Raw genomic sequence first — 15491 nt, 5'->3', positions numbered from 1 at the left:
TTATAAATGTGCCTTTATTTAATTTAAGCTCACAGGCACATGCTTCTATATGTTTCTCTACACAAAACTTTTTTGTTTCTATACTGAGAGATTTTCAGTGCCTGTCAAGCTACAAGGATATGTCGCCAAATCCATAGTGGTGGTTCACCAGCCTCTGCACACACACTCTGAACTGAGCTGATCTGAAATACTCCAGTCAATATCCGAATGCCCCCACAGTGGACAGCGTCTAGCATCTTGAGTTAGGAAGTACGGGCTGATCTGTAGACCACACTACCATAATCTAAACATGACTGAACAAATGTCCTACAAAACTGCAGGAGGGGGGACCTGTCACTTCCCCATGTTTTTCCACTAAGGCATTTCAAAATAGTCAATGACTAAGTCCTTTGATGATGGGTTTTTCAGGTGTGGGAGCCAAGTTAATTTTGAGTCAAAGAATAAACCGAAAACCGCAGTTTCTTGAAAACATAAAATATTGTCCCCCATTATGAGCACTGGTTGGTTGAAACTTTGATGAGCATGGGTAAAATTGACACATGTAATCTTCTCTGGTGAGCACTGAAAACCTGTTGTCCTGGCCCAGATTTCCACAAACAAAGAGCATTTGACAGGGCTCCTGACTGTGGAGGAGATCCCATTGATAGTGATGGCAAACAATTTTGACACTGAGGACACTGCCTTGGGGGACCCCATTCTCTTGAACAAAGCAGTCAGACAAGGCACCTCCAACACAGTATCTAAAACGCCAGTCGCCGAGAAAGGATTGCATAAGAAGTACCAGGCATCCACGTAGTCCCCATTCATGAAGTTGGCAAAGAATGTTGTACCTCCAAGTACTGTCACATTATTTTTTTGAGGTCAAAAACACACAAACCAAACAGTTTCAGCATAAGGAGGACTACTGTATCGCTGTCTACAGTAGAATTAAGTTGTCAAGGGTAGAACAGTAGCACCTGAAACCACACTGGGAGCAGCTCAGGTAACCTCGGGACTCTAGCGGCCATATGAGGTGGTGGTTAACCATGGATTCAAGAGTCTTACTCATACCACTGGTAAGAGAATGGAATTAATACTGCCCCCTTCCAAGTCACGGGGTACTGTCCATCAAACCAGATCTCATTGAAACAAGAAAGAAGCTGTCCTCTTGCTTCAGGGCACAGGTGATGAAGCATGGCATAATGGATCTCATCAGGGCCTGGAGCAGTGTGTCTGGCTGCAGACAAAGCTGATTCCAGTTCCAATGTGGAGAACGGAAGGTTGTAAACTTTCTCATTATGCAAGAATAAATTGAGCTTCCTCATCTTTGCAGTACTACGGAACACCTCAAAACCAGAAACTTGTCTAGATGATGTAATGACAGTAAAAAAGTGTTCAGCTAAAACATGAGCCATGTGCTCTGGCGTGTCCACCAAGGTCCACTACTTGACAAGGCCATAAGGGGATGGGTACTACCCATAACTGAAATCTGTCTTATTGAGCCCCAAACTTCTGCAGTGGAAGTGGAACTTCTAATGGAAGTCTTGAATTCCTTCCAGGAAGTCCTCTTCAGTTCTTTCATCACTCACCTCGCATATCTTAAGGCGTGAAGGTTTTCTTTAGTTGGATGTTGTTTGAAGTCCCACACAGCTGTTCGTCTGGCTATGACTGCCAATCAACAGTTGTCATTCCACCAAGGTATAGGCCATCGTCTGAGGTGGTTACTACACCGGGTGATGGACGCTGTGGCAGCCCATTGGATCTCACAAGTGATATGGGCCACTATCTCCTGTGCACAATCCTTTTGTACAAAAACAGCGTGTCGACTGTGCTGCAACCAATTTGTCCTTTGTATCATCCATCTTCATCTTCATGGTCTTCTGTCAGCCACCGTTCTAGTCGGCAGATGGATCCACACTGGGAAGTGGTCACCAGAATGTAAATCCGTAGCCACTTCCCATTAAATTGAGTCTGTAATAGCTGGGGAACAAAAACAAAGGTCAATGGCTGTAAAAGACCTTGTAGCTGTGGAAAAGTGTGTCATCTGACCCGCAGTCAGAAGGCAGATATTCTCAGAATGGAAGAGTCGCTCGATCATCTGATCCCTGGAGCCCCACAGTTTACTGTGTGCACTGAAGTCCCTCACAACTAGGAACGGGCGTGGGAGTGCATGTAGGAGTTCTGGCAGTGCATCTGCATCCAAAGCATCATTAGGTGGAAGACACAAAGAACACACTGTGACGTTAAAGCATGATAGAACGTGCACAGCAATTGCTTGTATGATCGTGGTAAGAGGGACAGGAGAGAAGTGGCATCTGTCCTCAATGAAAACAGCCACTCCACCTTTAGCCCTGCCTCCAGTAATACCGTCCTTCCCATAGAAGTGGTAACTGCATAATGCAGCTGTCAGTGACTAAGATGCGTTTCTTGTAAGCAGATGCAGAACTGTTTCTCCTACACCAGGAGCTGAATTCTTCCAAATGTGATTGATAGCCATTTAAATTCCACTGCAACAGAGAAGTCCCTGTGGAAGCCACTATTTAGCGAAGGTTGTTCTTTTCTTTCTCCCTTGGAGGCAGGGATTTACTGGGGAGGTTGGGCGGGGAGGGGGGGCAGTCCCAATCAGAGAAAAAGAGAGCTTGCCAATCCAAAGGTTTACCTACCATTTCCTTTGACTTTGAACTATTTGAAGGGCGTTTTTCTTTACTTATGGGAGGAGTTGGTTGCCTGGATTGAGGTGACAGCTTAGTAGGCATCTGACGGTGGGAAGTGGTATCTGGCTTGTGTGGTAAGCCCATTGCCAATGGCTTCTGAATGACTTCTGTTCCAAATGTAGCGTTTCCCCCACAGGTACACCAACAACATCTGTGGTCTGAGTTTGTGCAGAGGTATTGCACTTGGCAATTGGCATCTTAAGGGCTGATGCAACAGAAGTAGCAAAAACAGGAGGTCACTTATCTTTGAAAGCTTTTTAGCTTCAGCACATGGTAAGAATCTCTTGACTTTTGACTCCTGAATTTTCCTTTCCTCATTGTAAACATCACACTTTCTGCTCTGCACTTGGTGATCTCTGGAGCAGTGTACAAGAGTTGTCCAATTCGTGAGCTGAGCCTTCACAGTTGCCACACGTAACACTCCCATTACATCCCATAGTGGTATGGCCAAATCTCTGACATCTGAAGCACTGCATTGGGTTAGGAACAAATGGGCGAACCTTAAGGCGAATATAGCCTGCAAGGATATGTCAGGTAATTCTGGATTACCAAACGCTCAAGTAAATGTTGCAGATTTTTCCAATTTGCCCTTCACTCTCCTCATATAGTTCTGTATTTCCGTGATGCCTTTATTTTTCCATTCTTCACATTAACTCCACAGGGTCCACCCCCATTATATCAGAGCAGGTAACCACGCCCTTACTAAAGTTAAGGGTGTTATGCAACTCAGTCTCGACTGGGTAGTCAGCTAAGGCCTTACATCCCAGAAGCTTAGATACTTGGTTTGAATTAGCAGTTTCAACTAGAAGTGTTCCACTGCTAAGTCGTTTGACACTTTTTAGAGACCCAGCAATACCTTCCAACGCCTTGTGAATATAGAAAGGGGAGACCTTCTCCAAGGTTCCTCCTGTTCACTTGATTACAATGAAAGTGTTATGGCACACTAATGCCCTGTTACTATGACTCTGACACTTCTTTTCAGGAGGACTGACCAACAGAACTCTCTTTGATGAGTGGGTGTAGGTACACCTGACAGTACACCCGTCCCCCCCAGGAGCAGCAGTTTGATGAGGCCGTTCCATAGGGATCCCATGAGATACTAGGGAAACAACCGTTGACCCAGGCAAAACTCTGCATGCCTGAGCAAGCCTTATAGAACTGGGGGGCAACATGAGCCCCAGAGGTTGCCCACTAGAGACTGTTTTACCTCAACAGCCACTCACCTAATCAGCACGTAGCACACCCTGAGGTTAAGGTGTTTTTTTTTAATAGAGGTATGTACCTTCCTCGCGACCCAGGCAATAAAGCTGAGGTCCCCGATATCCGAAATCACCGCATGGTGGTTACTGAAGCATGCCCAGAGCTTACAGTAACAGAGGACTGATGGTGCTTACCAGTCCCCAGCTCAGGAACCTGGGGTCACCAAGCCTGTACCCAGCAACCAAATGCTGAGCCCCTGGGGGCTGAATTTTGTCAGCAGTTTATGCTTAGTAAGTATGAAATAGGAGAGTGAACTTTATTACTGAATAACTATTTGATATTTGTGGTGGGGAGGCTTATTTAGACTGCTGCGGCGACGTCCAACCTAACATTGTTCCAATCTGACCAATACATCAGAAACAATTTTATTATTCTTATTAAAGTGACAGTAAATGTTTTTAGCTTTCATCCCATAGACAATTAGGTCAACATTACTGACGCAGTTATCTACGTTCATGGAACATTAAGCTAAAGAGTTGTGGTCGATAAGAAACACCTCCTTCGATATTTTCTCACAATACTTCACCTCGACAGACTCCCGTAACCTCATCAGGAGATTTTTCGTAGCATTTTACCCCTTACGATCATAAATCTGATAGCTACGCACTATGGCAGTTTCATAAAACACTCTGCATTACCTTGCCCGATGATGGTCATGCCTTCATCTTTTTCGCCAGCGAAAACTCCACTTTCTCATTGTCTGCTTTGCTCCTTTGTCGTGGGACCACAGTGAAACACCCAGCATAGCGACTACCAACTAAAGACATCACCTGGATTGTGCTGACACCAATGCAATCTCTTCTGTCAATGCCTTGGTTCAGTGGGCTCTACGAATGAGGATGAGTACTCATAGATACCAGTGCGTGGTGATCATCATGTTCAAAATGTCATGCGTGACACTGAAAACTCATCCATTACTATTTTTTTCACTTTTTCCACTTCTGTCTCAAATGTGACACACTGGTCTTTCAGCACCAGGGCTTCCACTTCTCTTGCAATTCCCAATTCTTCACAAAGCGAGGGTCTACCACATTGCTGTACACCGTTCAGACTTGTTTGCCACATTGGCAGTGGTGAAGTGTAACCACTGTGTCACGAAGATATACTGTTGCTGTACATTTCCACTAACTTAGCAAGGATTTTTACATAACTGTTCCCCACAAAAAGCAGAAAATGAATTACCACACAAACTCCGCATTATTAATGGGTTGTGCAACTTTGTTTTGATTCCTGTACCAGCAAGCTACGATACTTTGGCCCCGGGTTTACAATGTGTATCAAAACTGCAGAGATGTATCTGTAATGTTGGATATCTTCTTATAAATTCAATCAGTGCCTGGGGGCTTCACATGAGACAAGTCCATCAGTCTACAGTAAGTGAAACATTCATTACATTAATTCAGAGTTACAGATAGTAGAGGATGTTCTCAACCTTGCTTTCATACAATCACTGGTGCTGTCGTGAAGTGAGAGTGTGCCCCCCCCCCCCCCCACCTCACACACACACACACACACAGCATCTGAATGTAGATGAAAGTCAATGTCAAATAAGAGCCTATGTCAATAGGAGAATCGTTTTCGTTTCTATGCAGATCCACAACATTTTCATTCCTCAGCAAGGGATATACTGTAACTCTGTATTACTGATGGATCAGAAGGAGAGAAGAAAGTTCGATTGGAGTTCATCTCTATCGACGGAGGTCATTAGAAATATAACATGTTCTGTTAGCCAATACGAGGAAGGAAATATGCTGTAGCGTTATTGAAGGAACCAATGTGTACATTTTCTACTACATTCTTCAAAAATATAAAAAAATAAATGCAACTTCATTTTACAATTACCTGCTGGATCTTTAAGCAAAATTTTATTCACATTGGATGTTGGCAGAACTATGCAACTGTTTATACAGAGAAAACAGTGGCCAGCGAGTCACATACATTAAATGTCCTACTTTGTCGTACACAAACAAACCACGGTTCATATTAGTGTTGTATGGGCATATTTAATTTTAGGGTACTGAGCATCAAGGTCCCCAGCATATTCTGAAATAATGGGATGAAAGTAATTAAAAATTTTAAGCTAGGTAAAAATAGACTGTCCTCCATATAGTATTTAAAATATTGCATACAAATTCACCACTCTCTTAAAACATATTTTAGTCCATAAAAACAAACATCTGAACTTCTGATCAAACATTTCAGCATGTAGATATGGTCAATAGATCACACACTTCATAAAGTAAATCAGCCACTCTAAAACACATTTAATTATCTGCCCCTTTAAACTACAGCTATTCTGATGTTATATAAAATTATAACATCTATATTACAGTCATCTCATTATCATCTGCCCTATTATCACCTATCCTACCTCCATAAAAACATCCTTATGTACTACATGCAAGTCTACATTTCAGCCATTTACTTTCACTGTATTATGACGACAAATCCTGCACAGTTCTCAGATTATCCTTAGATGAATGAATGAACAAATCACAAATAAAAATTAAAGGTAATCTCAAAAGTTTTCATATCCTTAGCATAGTACACAGGAAGCTAAAATATTGTACACAGTGAGAACTATGCAAGTAATGCATTCCTTGCAGCCTTCTTATCAGAGGAAGTAGAAACATTTACAAGGACAATGCCCAACAGAAAGACAACTAAGAATTACCTTTGTCTTTCCTATAATATTAGAAAGAGGTGTTAAGTGGGTAGATTGTGACCTCACTGACATCAGTTCATCGTGCACTAATTCTCCTCTGTAGGAGGACATTAAGTGAACAGCAGGGATTTAGAGGCTTGCTGCTTTTGGTGTTTTATCCACTACCTCATTTCATTTCCTTCCCATGTGTATTCAGATTATTATTTCCTCCAGCATTTGTAGAAGAAGCATTATATACTGCATCTTCTGGACTAAATCTATTTGACTGCTTTTAAAGCATTAAAGATGTCGTAACAACTATGGAGTTTTCCTCCATCTCCATATCTCATCTGCTCCAGTGCCTTCACAACAATGGATTTAGCTGGTGGGAATCAGGGAAATCACAGGAAACCTAAATCTGGATGGTGGGACAGGTATTTGAACCATCATCATCCTGAATGTGAGTCCAGTGCAACCTTAGCATTTATCTTGAAAGTGGTGTATCTGTACATGCACACCTACAGATATTTGGCAATATCTCCCACAACCAGATGTAATCAGAGTTGTTATGGTTTGGCTCAATGTACCCTTTTTCAATAAATTGTTGCTTTTAATACTATTATTCAGCTTAAAGCATGGTCGGCATAGATGCTACAAGGGAGTGTTACACACACTATAATATCTTTGTACAGTTTGACCATTTCACTAAACATTTAAGTTTTCTATGTGAGCAACTGCAGCTTTGTCTATAGATAGATAAGAAATCATTTATAAAAAATGTTTGTTGTAAAGTCTTCTAAAAAATTGTACAGGCTGCTGGTAGCTGCTAATTCTCATTTATTGAGGAATCAATGTACAACCGGCTTCACAATAATGAACTGATCTCTTCAGGTTAATTTGGCTTGTTTACATTAAGCCATTAAATCAATACAGTTTCCCAACTTTCTATAAGGCACACATCCAGTTATCATCAAATGGAAATGGAGGTTGAAAGATTCATCAATAATTTTAGACGATTATGGGTAATAAATGAGGGACATACTAATTTGAACCAGTGTTGCAGTCCTGATAGTACATTTAAGAACAGCTAACTCAGCTGTGCAGATGCAACTACTAGTAAATCCTATCTCAATGTATTCCAGCAAGATTTAACCTGAACATATGATTCATTTTTGTGAAACTGGCTGCAGCCTGATTCCACAATAAACGAGGATTAGCAGCTACAACTTTTCAGTAGATTTTACCACAAACTATATTAAAAATATTTTTAACCTTTCATTGGGCCTTGTAATGTTTTGGGATTTTTATTCTATACTAAATATTACTAGTCCTTGCTTCCAGTCAGTCTCTCACTGACATAAAGCCTCATATCTAATAGTGTGAAAATGGCAGCCAAAGAGATACAACACTGCCACAGTGTATTCCTAACAATCCTTATGGCTGCAAAAGAATCAGCCAATTCTTTCCAAGCTTCCCACATCGGAAAAATTCTCCTTTTCGTCATTACAGGGTGACATGAAAAAAATTGTAATGGAAGTATAACTGACAGCATTATTTTAAATGTAATGATACAAAAATTTATATTCTAGGAATGGGCTTGTTTATTACAAATATGAAAGAAGTACATGTGTAGTCAACTACAATAATAATTAATTACCTTCTTCAGCTGACCTATGACGTGTACTTCCTTTAGGACTATATATGAGCTGCAGTACCAGAGGGCGTCTGGTGACTATGCCCACACCACGTGGTAAAAAAGAACGACCAACTATACCCTCAATAACTGAACTCTTGCCCGAGCTCTGTAACAACAGACTGGGTTCAGTCACAATCATCTCATCAAGAATTTTTTTTAAATAAATAGGAGCTTACAGTGCAGGACACAAAACCAAACAACTCTAATGTGGATCATATTATATATTAAAAACAATGAAAAATCACATCTCATTGGTGAGAAAAGAGATTTTAAACACAAACTATTTCTAACATATATATTTAAAAAGAAAACTACATTATGTTATATTTGGTGGTATAATGAAAAACAGAGTGAACAGACAACAGAATGCTTCAAGGTAGCCTTGCAGGAAGCTTGGTAGAGTGGGCTATAATGTGACAGATGCCAGTTCTGAGTTTAATGTATTTCTAGATGGCTGCTTGCAAACTTTTAATAACTGCCTTGCAAACTTTTAATAACTGCTTTCCCATGGCATAAGCAAGCCTAAAAGCTTCGGAATCAGGAGTTCAAATATCAGGTGGAAGGAAAAGGAAACTGTAATTTTGAGGATGACATAAGTAGATGTCACATATCAAGAAATGGTGTGCTACCTTAAGGAAAGTGATTAAAAATCAAACGATCTGCGTAACGTCTGAAATGAAGAATGCAAATAATAAAATTAAATATTTGTGGCCAATAGTTGAAATAGAAACCAGGAAATCAGTTAAAGAATATGAGAACCTTGTTATTAAAGAAAAACAGCCAAATAATAAGTTACAAATATCGATGGCTTTTTCCCAGCTTCCTGGAAGTAGCTCACAAGATTGGAATGGAAAGTTAAGGGGAAAAATGGAATAATACACATGCAAAAAACAATGTCATATCCACATAGACAAATCATCATTACTCCAAGCTCTGACAACACTCTCTCTCTCTCTCTCTCTCTCTCTCTCTCTCTCACACACACACACACACACACACACACATGTTTTAGTCACATAGCCAATACACCACCATTGAAATGTATATTTCTAGCTGGGCTGCAATGTGCTATTCTCAGACCCCTCTACAAGAAATATAGTATGCTAAGATTGATAATAATAATTACCAACCAGTCTCGCTACTTACCTCCTTCCCTATTGTACTGGGAAATAACATGCTTTCACTGAGTAAAAAATTTCACTTTTATAAGATTTCTGTACCTAACACCGTATGTAGTGTGGGTGTTTGCTTTCCCTTTAACATAATGCTTCACTTTATACAAAAGTGTATCAGTGTCCACATAATCAAATACATTACTTAAATAAAATAAGGTATTTACTATCGCCCTAAAAGTGCCTTACTGAGAAAAGAATAAACTGCATTCAATGTTTATTTCTGCTTCCTGAACACTAACTGCAAGCCCAAAAATGAATTAATAGTGCAGAGATTAGTCTTTCTAGGGTACTACTCAAACTTGGAAAAAAATTCCCTACGAATTCCAGGTGTGAGGAGGAAGATGGGGTAAGAAGCTCCAAATAAATTAATAGTTTACGAGGAGGGGGTGAGGTGGGGTGAGAGTGAGGTATATGTCACCACAATAATAACTTTTCTTTTCTTTCCTTTCCTATGAGCTATATGCCAGCCATAAGCAGTAGCCTAACAATAGTTTTAAAACATTAATTATTAACATGGAATAACATGCATTCAATTAACACACTTTGAAATATTAAATATTTTAAAATTTGTGATTTATAAAACTCAGTAAAATTTAATTTCAGTGCTATGTTAAATACACAGAATTCCCAAATAATGTATGAAATTCCTCAAATTCTCAGACATTTCCCCAAGTTTTCCAGGTAAATTATAATTCCCTGGGAATTCCAGGTTTTCCTGAAGAATCGCCACCCTGCTTTCACATAAACTGTCTTCTGAAGAATCTCTGGAAACCTGCAGCAGGGAAACAGGCCTATAACTTTCCTTGTTATCCCTTTATCCTTTTTAATAGAGAGACGTGAAGAAGCATTTTAATCTATCAATGAATTGATTACACTTGAAAAACACAGGTGACAGAATGACACTAATGTACTGTACTCTGGTCTGCACATAAACACCCTAGTTTCAACTCTCCAGCAATTCAATAATTAATTAAGGTTCCCCCTTCCTTATAGCTACAAGTGATTTAACTGTCTCTAGACACCAGCTTTGAAAACTCCTGCATATCTGGCTGTACCAATAAAACTTTCATTCAACTTCCCAATTATAGAAAAGAAGCTGATAGTGAATATTTCACAGAACTCTGGTGAAGCATCACTTTCATCTTCCCATGGAGAAGACATAATATGTTGAGCTCCTTTTTGCCCTGGTGTTTTTCTTTTTATTCATGACTCACCATAAACTTCAATATTATTCCTTGAACTTCCTATTCTTTTAGTGTAACTCAATGGTAGAACCTGTCTGGTAACATGTTGTAGAACTTAGCAGCATTATCTGCTATTAAATTCAGTAACTCTACTACAACTGCCAGTTGTGATATAGGTCCTATTTCTTATATTACACAGAAATATAATGTCAGTATTTATACAAACAAGCCACTTATTAAAGCTCTTTTCCTCCTTGCAACTGTGTTGTGAACTTCCTGCCAAGTGTGCCTTTTGAAAGTTCATAAAATTAGTACATTGCAAGTGAGTCCACACAATACCTCCAAATATTTCGTTTAACATCTTGGGCTATGACTGCACTGACCCCTCTGCTATTAAGATTTATCCATCAGGCTTCACTAAATAATGATGATGAGAGTACGGCACTGTTGGCCAGGAGGCCCCATCTGGTGAAGTACGACCGCCAAGTGCAAGTCTGATTGCAGTCGACACCAAACTGAGCGACTTGTGAGCCAGTGGTGAGGATGAAATGATCATGAGGACACACAACACCCAGTTCACGAGCGGAGAAAATCTCCAACCTGGGCAGGAATCAAACCCAGGCCCGCTTGCATGAGAGGCAAGCACATTACCACCCAGCTAAGCATCTGTTTTCTTACAGTGTGTCCCTATGTTCTTTAATGTTAGTGGAAGTGAAGCGTACCTCCTCTCAGCAATTAATCGACACTGATGATCATCCAAAGATGGAACAACAGTGGGCAACAGGTAGGGGGAAGAGGGGGTTGGGAGGGGGGGGGGGGGGGGGGGACAGAGACCACCACCAACAACACCGAAACACTATACAAATGTGGAACTTTACCTTCCCCCAGCATACAAACTGTTAAAATAGCTTACGGGAATGCAACCAGGCGATGTCTACGACAACTGCCCAAAGACATCACCCAGCTGTACAAGCATTGTTGCCTAATGGAACTAGATCAATTACTGAGACCCTAAGACTCTGGCCATATTCTCTTCTTGCTCTTTTATTAGAATTCAGGGCGCCTTTTCACTGTTACACTAAAAGAGGATCTCCAAGTATCTTATATGGCATACTATCACGGTTACACTATCTTCCAAATCAAATATGTATCATATGCACTGCAGATGATACTACTGATGTAGTCTATAAATCCTGGTTGATGTCAGTACAGAAAAACCAGTTTTCTCTGCTGCACCAAATTAATCTCAATAGGTTTCCATTACACTGACTGACTTTTATAGACAGTTCCACCAGAATTGCTAGCGCAGTAACGACTGTTCTCATTTTTAAACATCATGCCTAGTTTTTTAAGACAAATGTGACAGTGCAAACGCAAGCTGATTTAGCAATGCTACTGCATGTTCCATATTGTTTTCAGTGTTCATAGTTCTCTTTAACTGTATGGCATCCAATCATCACACATTCAGTGGTGGCCAATGTATAGCATCACAGTACATAGTACTGGCATGATTCAGTAGGAAGAAAAAAAAATATTGGGAGAATAGAGACATTAAACTTTTAGGTTGTTGCAGTAGATTAACTGGACTAGCCAAGTGTGTGCACAGAATAAACAGCTTGCAAGTTGATTCCCATGGCAATCAGTTCAAATCACATAGTGTTGCATTGCTGACATTGTTTTATATTGTCCAGCAACCACCTGTCCAAGGATTTCAGGATCATCAGTCAGTAGGCCTATTACCATTTTTCTTTTCATATAATCACTACTATAACTAATTAAAGCAGATTTGTGCATTAACTATTGGACACTTTTTGAAGCAAACACACTATATTTCATCATAACTGAGGCAAAGTGCTGTGTCTCTAGTGATCGCTATAACACCACGATCACAAATATCAGAGCACAAGCCCTCAAAAACCTTCGAAGTTTCATAATGTAAGAAAGATGCCAAAACAATGGATAAAGTCATATAGCACAGGCATAACATAAAATGGAAATATTTTGAAATGATTATGCAGAACTCCTTAGTTGTTGTTTTTTTTCCCCAAAGGTAATCTTATTATAATGCCAAGAAGCATTTTTTTTAAATTGAAAATGAATTGATCATTCTAAATCACTGATAGCTGTTCTTCATAAGGAAGATTTTTGCAGATATACTTTTTAAATTTATGTACAAAAATAAATTCTTCACTTGATAAGGTTGTTGATCATGATCATTCGGAGTGGTTCCCACTGCACCCTAATGAAAATAATACCAACATTCTTCAAATGTCACATGCAGATTTGAAAGGCATCAGGGCCCAACTGTGGTATCTCTGATGCATTATCAATCAATATGTGAACATTATAATGCTGATGCCAGATCATAAACAAAAAATTCTGTTCGCTATTTGATGTTTTGGAGCATCCACATAAACACATTAAAATTTTTAATGAAAATTAATATTAACAATGTCACAATAAAACCGTTATCAATACCACATATTCCCTGTCACTGAAAAAACTATACAATCGCTGCCATAAAAGTAGAAAGGCCTTGCACCATGCCACCTTCCATGGACGTTTACAAGAAACGATATAAAGTCACAAAAATAGTTTCTGCTACAATAATGTAGCTCCTTAAAAGAAATTATGCACTTGTCACAGAGCTCTTCTTCGAACTAAGTATCATTTTCTACAGAACAGTTTCACAAAATAAATCCGGTCTTGTGATTACATTCGCTTGCGCTATCATCCGACATATACCGTACTTAAACCGGCGTACAACAGAATTAATCTCGATGTTCACTAAGAACTTGTAACATATAACACTTACTTATTTATGTCATCAGATGTAAACACCGTTCTGCAGTTATTGTACATACCTGCGTGCCGACTACTATAATTTGAGGTAACTGTATAGAGTCGGCGCCAATAGTACTGAACACATCCTGCAGTTTGTTGATCACCGGTATTAACGCCTCCATCCTGTAATACACCCAATTTCTATATACAACTATTAATCATTCATAAAATGACAAAAACCTCCAATATCTATGTTTCAAACATATCTCACTGGAAGTACGTACATTCACTCTAAGAATAACTTAAGTTTTTTTCCTCTCTCTCTCTCTCTCTCTCGGCAATTCAACCCATCTGAACAAACATTCTAAGGTTGTAAATACACTGATAAACAACTAAACTTTCACACACAATTCGCAATACAAACACAACTTCCCTCTTACCTCTTGAACTTACGTAGCCTGAGAACTTCGTCAAAAACAAAAGGCAACACACCCAACACAAAGAACTTCAAAATATATCATCAATTTCCCCATATGAAGTTTGAGTGTAGCAACATCAAATAGGCATTACAGTATGAAATAATGAATTATTACTGAATATTTTGATCTAATTCAAACACTGTAAATGCCATCAATGAATTTATTGGAAAATATATTCCACATGTAAGAAGGTCACAGAAATATTCTGTGATCTGACCCATGCAGTCGATTCAGTGAATAGCTCCTTGCTTGTCCACGAATGACAGGTTTATAGAATCAGGCACACTGCTTTCCAATGGCTCATCTCGTACTTAACAGATGGGAAAATTGTAACTTCAAATTCGAGCAATTATTCCTCAAACTGGAAAACTATTTCCCGAGGCGTAACTTCAAATACAAGTAATTACTCCTCACATTGGAAAACAATTTCCCAAGGAGGATCAGGAGGTTCGATATTGGGTTCCTATCCATCCTTTTTCTTCGTAAAGGACCTACCACATGCACTTCACTCAGTTTTATTTGCTAAAGACATGTTAGTTGTAATACAAAGGGAGGTGACTGAAAGAATTCCAGAAAGTGTCAAAAAATAGATTAGAAAAACTTGAATGTTGGTTCCATTGCAACGGCTTACAACCAGAAGTAACTAAAACTAAACTGATGCAGTGTGAAACTAAATGATGAGAACAGATTGACATAAAAGTAACTTGCAGTGATAAGGATATCACAGAAGCAAAGTCTGCAAAGTACTTACGCCTCAATCTCGACAAAAATTTATGTTGCAAATTATCCAGTAAATTTAAAAACGTAGCGACAGCGATGTGTATTTGGTCAAGTGCCACAAACATAGACACCAGAAAGATTGTCGGTCTCTGCTACTTTGAGTCAGTTAACTGCTATGGCATATTCTGGTGAAATTCAGCACATGTCACGAGGCTCCTAGCGTTACAGAAGAAAATAATTAGGAACACGTATGTTGCCAAACGATTAATAGCCTGTCGACTACTGTCAAAAAATTTTAAAATTCCATATATTTCCTCTCTTTACACATATGAGGTTTTGTTGCTTTTATACAAAATAAACATATTGAAATGTCTATGTTTTGTGTCATGTTGGAGCTTGGCTGTGGTGTGTGCTGTCTATGTACCGATTATCTTTATTATTGAAAGGTAACCTCATCAAGATCTGTTGTAGGACAATTAGGTTTGGAAATGCAAATCAAGTCTGCGTTTTACAATATTGATTGTTTGACATTAAAGTTCGATATGAAGCATAATGAAAATTATTGACAATGAATTATTAGTAGAAAGAATGTTAATTGTCGTAAAATTTATAGCAAACGGTGGCTCACTAGAAGCTCAAATGCATAATGAATGTAGCGCTAACAAATAGGGGTGTACCTCAGAATTGTCTGGAAGACTGCTTGGGAAATGCGGTACACTTTCCTAATCTATGTAGCTTGTAACTCAAGGGTAAACGGATTCGAGATCCATGAAACAATACAATCAATGAAACAACATAAGTTGTGTAGCAGGCCACACAAATTGTGAACTGCTCAGAAAGCGGATAGCACAAACGC

General features: G+C 39.3%; 1 protein-coding gene across 5 annotated transcripts in view; it reads right to left on the bottom strand.

Moving 5' to 3' along the window:
• LOC124555317 (dynamin-1-like protein) overlaps positions 1-13920 on the bottom strand; it is a 106015-nt gene extending 92095 nt beyond the window's left edge. For 3 of the 5 annotated variants that reach the window (XM_047129193.1, XM_047129196.1, XM_047129197.1), the window contains exons 1-3: positions 13721-13870; positions 13517-13619; positions 8255-8399 (exon numbers count right to left, since the gene is read on the bottom strand). In XM_047129193.1, the coding sequence (XP_046985149.1) occupies positions 8255-8399; positions 13517-13619; positions 13721-13722 (250 nt within the window). In that variant the 5' untranslated portion in view covers positions 13723-13870. The other 2 variants (XM_047129195.1, XM_047129194.1) reach the window with 2 other exon arrangements.
• Positions 13921-15491: the final 1571 nt, after the last annotated feature.

Source organism: Schistocerca americana, chromosome X (genome assembly GCF_021461395.2).
Source record: "Schistocerca americana isolate TAMUIC-IGC-003095 chromosome X, iqSchAmer2.1, whole genome shotgun sequence".
Classification (NCBI taxonomy): Eukaryota; Metazoa; Arthropoda; class Insecta; order Orthoptera; family Acrididae; genus Schistocerca; species Schistocerca americana.
Note: the sequence above shows the minus strand (reverse complement) of the source record. Positions and strands in the feature narration are given on the sequence as shown.